This window comes from Papaver somniferum, chromosome 3 (assembly GCF_003573695.1).
Source record: "Papaver somniferum cultivar HN1 chromosome 3, ASM357369v1, whole genome shotgun sequence".
Classification (NCBI taxonomy): Eukaryota; Viridiplantae; Streptophyta; class Magnoliopsida; order Ranunculales; family Papaveraceae; genus Papaver; species Papaver somniferum.
In genome coordinates this window covers 32,670,489-32,676,352 of record NC_039360.1, presented here as the reverse complement: position 1 = coordinate 32,676,352, position 5,864 = coordinate 32,670,489, and the positions used below count along the sequence as shown (strand labels likewise).

Sequence of the window (5,864 nt, the reverse complement as noted above, 5' to 3'; positions counted from 1 at the left end):
GAACGAGATAGGGCTGATCTTAGGGAGGGAAGCGAAGAAGGTGTTGAGATTGTGAAGGTGTTGGCTGTTTATGACTTGTATCAGAATGATGAACTGGATTGCAATAATGTAACCAATCAGCTCTGGATGTTTTCTGGATACGGATGGCAACACTTGGTTTTTCTGTGTTTTTCGTGTTGTTTGGAAATAGGCGAATGACCTATTTATACAAGTCATTGAGTGCAAACCCTCATCTCGTAGGAAGTGGAGGAAGTTGAGTGATGGAGTAGTGGGGTCGTGTAGGTGATTGCAATATCACGTCTTATCCCACTTACCTCATCATCTTAACCGTCCATGCCTCCTCACACGTTCTTATATATGCGCGCGTTGCACGCCACACGCTATAAATCGCCAGACCAATACCCCAGTAAGTATCCCCCAGTTTGTGACATGTTTGATGTCTCGAGTTGTGAGACCCGCAGTAAATAGCACATGATGCTATTAGGTTATATAACTAAGTTATTTAAGAAATCGATATTCATAAAATATCGTGTATATTCGATGCATATAATGCATCGAATATGATCAATATGTATGAAGCACCGCTGTTTTAAAGCTTAATAGAGTAAGTCACGGATTAAGCGTCTTAAAATAGCATCATGTTATAACATCTTCAAGGGATTGTTTGAAGGCTGCATGGGCGGGCCATCCCTTGGCCGATCACTCCCTGTGGTAGAGTGACAGATGGTGATCACCAAGGTGTCTCATTGGCTGTTTAACTCTTAGCCTAGGTTGTCCGACCAAGCTGGCAAAGTTGGACGGACGAGATGATTTGCTTCACATGTTTGCGACTGTTGATGGATTTTAAGGTTTTAAATAGGTGCACAAGCATCACTCTTTAGCTTGACCGAAATCAAGCATGGACAAAGTTTTTGGTGGGACCGACCGGGCATGCTGTAGACGGCTTGCCGGTGTACAAGTCCATGCCACTCTGTCTCGCGGAGGTGCAATCTAGGCCACTCAATTTGTCTGGCAAAGGTGATTGGCCTTGATCAATTTGCGACAGAAATCCTTTGACGCAAATAATTTTAGGAGGCCACGACATGCCATCTTTGGGCGCGTGTTTCGAGGTGCCTGGCCATGGCCCACCTTGGCCGACTGGTTACATGCGCAGGTAGGCCCACAGTGATCATGTTGATGCTCTTCGGACCTCCTTAGTCTATATATATACCCTGTATCCGAGATGGCGAAGATGGATGGTCATGATCAAACTGCGACATATATGTAATGCCACAAACCCTAATTAGGGTTTTGGATCAGTCACGCGTGCGCAACTTTGGCCAAACGGTTTGGCAGGCTATGCTCCTCATTTAGGGAGACCGACCGTGCGGGGCCCATGTTGGGACGACGGTGAACTTATGTGTTCCTTCCCAATGGTCCTTGGCGTGATCTAAACCATCCAAACATGCTGGTGAAGTTAGATGGTTGTGATCGATTTAAGACTCTAATGGGATTTTCGCGACCCTTTAAGCATCACGTCATCCATACTTCGAGCAAGTGTTCATTGCTCTAGGGCTAGGTCGTGAGAAAACCGATCAGGTGGGTGAGTAGTGGGACCGATAATATGTGCATTAGCTCTTCATTGATCAATCGTGGGATGATCTAATCCGTCCAACCAGGCTGGTGAAGTTAGACGATCATGATAATTTTAAGACTGCTTTGAGCGGTCTTGCTCGTTTGAGCCTTCCCCAAAGCAACGCGGCCATCCCTCTTTGGGGTCGGTGTTTGACAGGCGTTAGGGGTATAGCGTGGTGTTCGACCGGCTAGGGCATAGGAGGGCCCGACGGTGAACATCACGGTGATTTCCTGCTCATGTTAGGGTTCGTCTAGGCTAGTTAAATTATGCGTCCAACTTGCGTGGCCGCGATCGTTTCTGAGACTGACATGGACAGTCCAGATTTCCTTTAGGGAATTAAACATGCTAGATCTGGCTAATAAGCGCACCGACACAGGGTCCTCTTGTTTAGAGAATGGTATGGCCTGCGGTTATTTCGTTCATACCTCACTATTGACACTTGGAGATTCGTGTTACTCTGCTGAGAGTAAACACTCAGTCGTCATGCCTAGAGCTGGCAAACGGGCGGGCCGGGGCTTGCCCGTTGCGGGTTCCACGGGTTCGGGTTGATACGGGTTGAAACCCGCGGGTTGAAATTCTCCACGGGTTGTCATTTCTTCAACCCGTGCCCGTAACGGGTTTAACCCGCGGGTTCACGGGTTAGCCCGCCCGTTTTATACCTTAAGAACATATCCTAAATGAGATCAAATTTTGGAGCCATTATTTAGCTAAAAACAAACACTATATAATCAACAATCCCTAACATGAAAATATTAGCCAGTTGATCCGAGAGCCGGCAACAGCAACGTTTGATTTAGGCGTGAACTCATAACGATTGAAGTAAGTGGAGGTGTTGATGGAAGGTTTATATAAAAATGATGTTACTGGAAGAATTGTTGATGGAAACACGGGGGACCATTGGTGCCCTAGCTGCAAGGTCCAAATAGACGAACCGGTTCCCAGGTTCTGGCCATTATTCAATGCTAAATTATTACCTGTTCCTACCAACTGAAACTGACATCTACTGACAGTTGTTTGGTCCGTGTGTTATGCGGATACCTTCTTAGATTGGAAGTTGAAGACTCATCGGGCACCGCATTTTTTGTTGCCATGGACAGCAAAGTCCAAAAAATTGTCCAGCTACCAGCCTTGGATGCTGTTAATAAGGGCGAGGTACATTTTTTACAATTGAAAACTCTACGTTAAAGTAACTCCACTAACAGATTAACTAATTTCACTTCCTTAGTCAACCTTTTTGGAAACTTTGTGCAACGTTGTTTAAAAGTTAGTGCAGCATCGTTAGGTTTAATAGTTTAGCGCCCATCCTAAAATGAGATCAAATTACGGGTTTACGGGTTCAACCCGCGGGTTCCCGGGCCGGGACGGGTTAACCCGTTTACTCACAAGCCGGCATTTCTCCAACCCGAACCCGGCTTGTTTTGAAACCAGCCGGGCCGGGTTCGGGTTTTCACGGGCCGGGCACGGGTTAACCCGCGGGTTTTGGCTTGTTTGCCAGCTCTAGTCATGCCGCACCAATAAAGAGAGTCCTGGTGAGAACAACACAGGAAATACAAGGAAACTCATGCATTAATTAATAATGATATAAATACACAGAATATTTGGGATTGTTTCTACATGCACCATTCTGGGTGAATTTTGTATATTTGTTGAATTGCTTCAAATAAATAACGCGAGAGGTTTTCTGCGCTCATCGCTTATCAAATGGCTTTATCCTTTGCAGGATGTCAGCATATATTAAATTTGGTTTTACGATTTTATCCCTGAACTAAAATCACCATCAACAAGTATCACAAGAGCTAGGATCCATATTGCCACTGAAATAAACTGAGGACTTGTCAAAATTAATGACCTGACCAGATTGTGAACTGAAGTCATTCAAAACTTGAAGTAGACTAGTCACACTGGTTAAATTTGCATGAGTGAATATAAGGCAATCATCTGCAAAGAGTAAGTGATTGATAGGAGGAGCAACTCTTGCAGGTGAGATTCCTTTAATACTCTTATCTTGTTGGGAAGCCACCATTCTCCTTGAAAACCATTCCATTGCTAAAATGAATATATAAGGTGAGAGAGGGTCACCTTGTGTTATTCCTCTTGAAGGATTAAATGAATCACATGGAGAGCCATTAAGAAGAACAGATAAAGAGGTATTACTTATACATTGATGGATCAACTGGCACCATTCTTCACAAAAACCAAAACTAGTAAGGATTTTCAAGAGAAAAGGCCATTCAAGCCTATCAAATGATTTTTACATATCAATCTTGAGAGCCTAACCATCCACTTTCACCTTTTTTCCTCTTCATTGAACGAATTAGTTCATGGGAAATGATGGTGTTATCATTTATCAATCTACCAGAAACATATGCAGCTTGGTAAGGAGAAATGATTGAGTCCATAAATGGCTTCATCCTATTAACTAAAATCTTGGAAATGATCTTGTATGAAGTGTTACATAAACCAATTAGTCTGAATTCTAAAGGAGATTTTGTTTTACTCTTCTTGGGAATTAATGAAATGAAAGTCTTGTTAAGATGCTTTGATAAGTGTTTAGTGGTGAAGAACCTTTTTACCATTTCACACAAATCTGGTCCAATTGTATTCCATTGAGATTTGTAGAAACCATCTTGGAAACCTTCAGGGCCAGGTACAGACCAGTTCTCTATACTTTTAAGAGTTTTTAAAACTTCTTCATCAGTTGGAATAAATAGTAATCTTCTATTATCTTCATCTGAAATGACATTAGGCAGTATAGAGTAATGTTTCTCTTCAATAACGGGTGAAGTAGAGGTACTAATGTCTTTAAAATGGGAAGTAAGCAGAGTAGAGATATCTTCTCTTGTATGAACCCAAGAACCATTATTGTCTCTCAAGAGTCAATATTATTTCTTGCTCTTTTTATTTTTGTTAAAGTGTGGAAGTACTTTGTGTTCTAGTACATATATTTCACAAAATTGTATCTAGACTTCTGTTTATTATACTCACTTTGTATCTGATGCCATTTGTTTAACTCTTTACTTACATCTTCAGCTTTGATAGTGTTTTCTCTGGAAAAAGGCAGCTTCTGAATTTCATCTAGTTCTTGTTGCAGATTATCCACATTGTGGTTAATGTTTCCAAAGTGTTGTTTATTCCATTTGGAGAGTGCAGCTCTAGTGAATTGTAATCTCTTAATGAATTTATGACCTGGTGAGCCATGAACTTCTTTCTCCCAAGATTTTGATATCTCAGTAGAGCAACTTGAGTCATTTAACCATGTGAAAAAGAATTTAAATGGCTTCCACAGATTTGGAAAGGAGTAATCTGTGACTAACATTATTGGGCAATGATCACTCCAATGTTGTGTTAGATGGAGAAGATTTGAGTCTTGAAACTGAGAATTCCAATCAGCATTGACAAGGGCCATATCAATTCTGGACCTTCTATTACCTGTACCAAGATTATTATTTGTCCAAGTATGATCTCTGCCAATAAAACCCAGATCTTCTAAGCCAATTTCATGAAGTATAGAATTTACTAAACCATATGAAGAAGAAGAATCATGAGAAGTATTATCTTGAAGATGAAAGTTAAGATCTCCCAGTAACACCCAAGATTGATTGATGTTAGAACCAATATCTTTGATGAATTCCCATTGATTCTTCTTTTTACTATAATCACAATATCCATACATACAAGAGAAAAGCCATTCCTGTTCATTTGGGTTACTTTGAACAATTGCACGAAACATGTTATCATCAGAACCAACTATATCACAGACAAATCCATTTTTCCACATGAGTACTAATCCACCTGAGCGTCCAACTGGTTGTAGATATATAATGTTAGGGTATCTAAAAGGAGCCAATAAGGTTCTCATTTTATCCTCATTTATTTTTGTTTCACAGAGAAAAATGATGTCTGGGTTTTGAGTTCTTATAATATCTCCTAGATGATATTTAGTAGAAGGGGAGTTGAGGCCTTGAACATTCCAAGAAACTACTTTCATGATGAAAAGAATTGATAATATGAAATTTCTAGACTTTAACTTATTTTTAATGATGTCATGCAAGTACTTAGAGTTGTGTACAAAACTAATTTGATAAATAAATCATGCACGTAGATGATTAATGCAGTTTAATAGAATGTAATGAATGCTATAGGTTCTAATAATTAATGCTGGAACTAAATAAAAAATGATAGGAACTGAAATTAAGAATGTAAAGATCACTGATGAAATAGAAAACCAATAAATGCTGCGGTAATTAAT

At 40.5% G+C, this 5,864-nt stretch overlaps 1 protein-coding gene across 1 annotated transcript; it reads right to left on the bottom strand.

Moving 5' to 3' along the window:
- Window positions 1-3,873: 3,873 nt before the first annotated feature.
- LOC113359254 lies at window positions 3,874-5,474 on the bottom strand. Its single transcript, XM_026602920.1, has 2 exons — window positions 4,601-5,474; window positions 3,874-4,415 (listed from the first exon to the last, which is right to left on the bottom strand). Exons 1-2 carry the CDS (start codon window positions 5,472-5,474, stop codon window positions 3,874-3,876), a joined length of 1,416 nt encoding a protein of 471 aa, XP_026458705.1.
- Window positions 5,475-5,864: the final 390 nt, after the last annotated feature.

Excerpts from the sequence above, each read along its gene's own strand:
- LOC113359254 (XM_026602920.1), bottom strand. The coding sequence starts at position 5,474 with ATGAGAACCTTATTGGCTCCTTTTAGATACCCTAACATTATATATCTA. Across the intron at positions 4,416-4,600 it reads CAAATGGCATCAGATACAAA|ACATTAGTACCTCTACTTCA; the intron begins GTGAGTATAATA and ends CCCATTTTAAAG.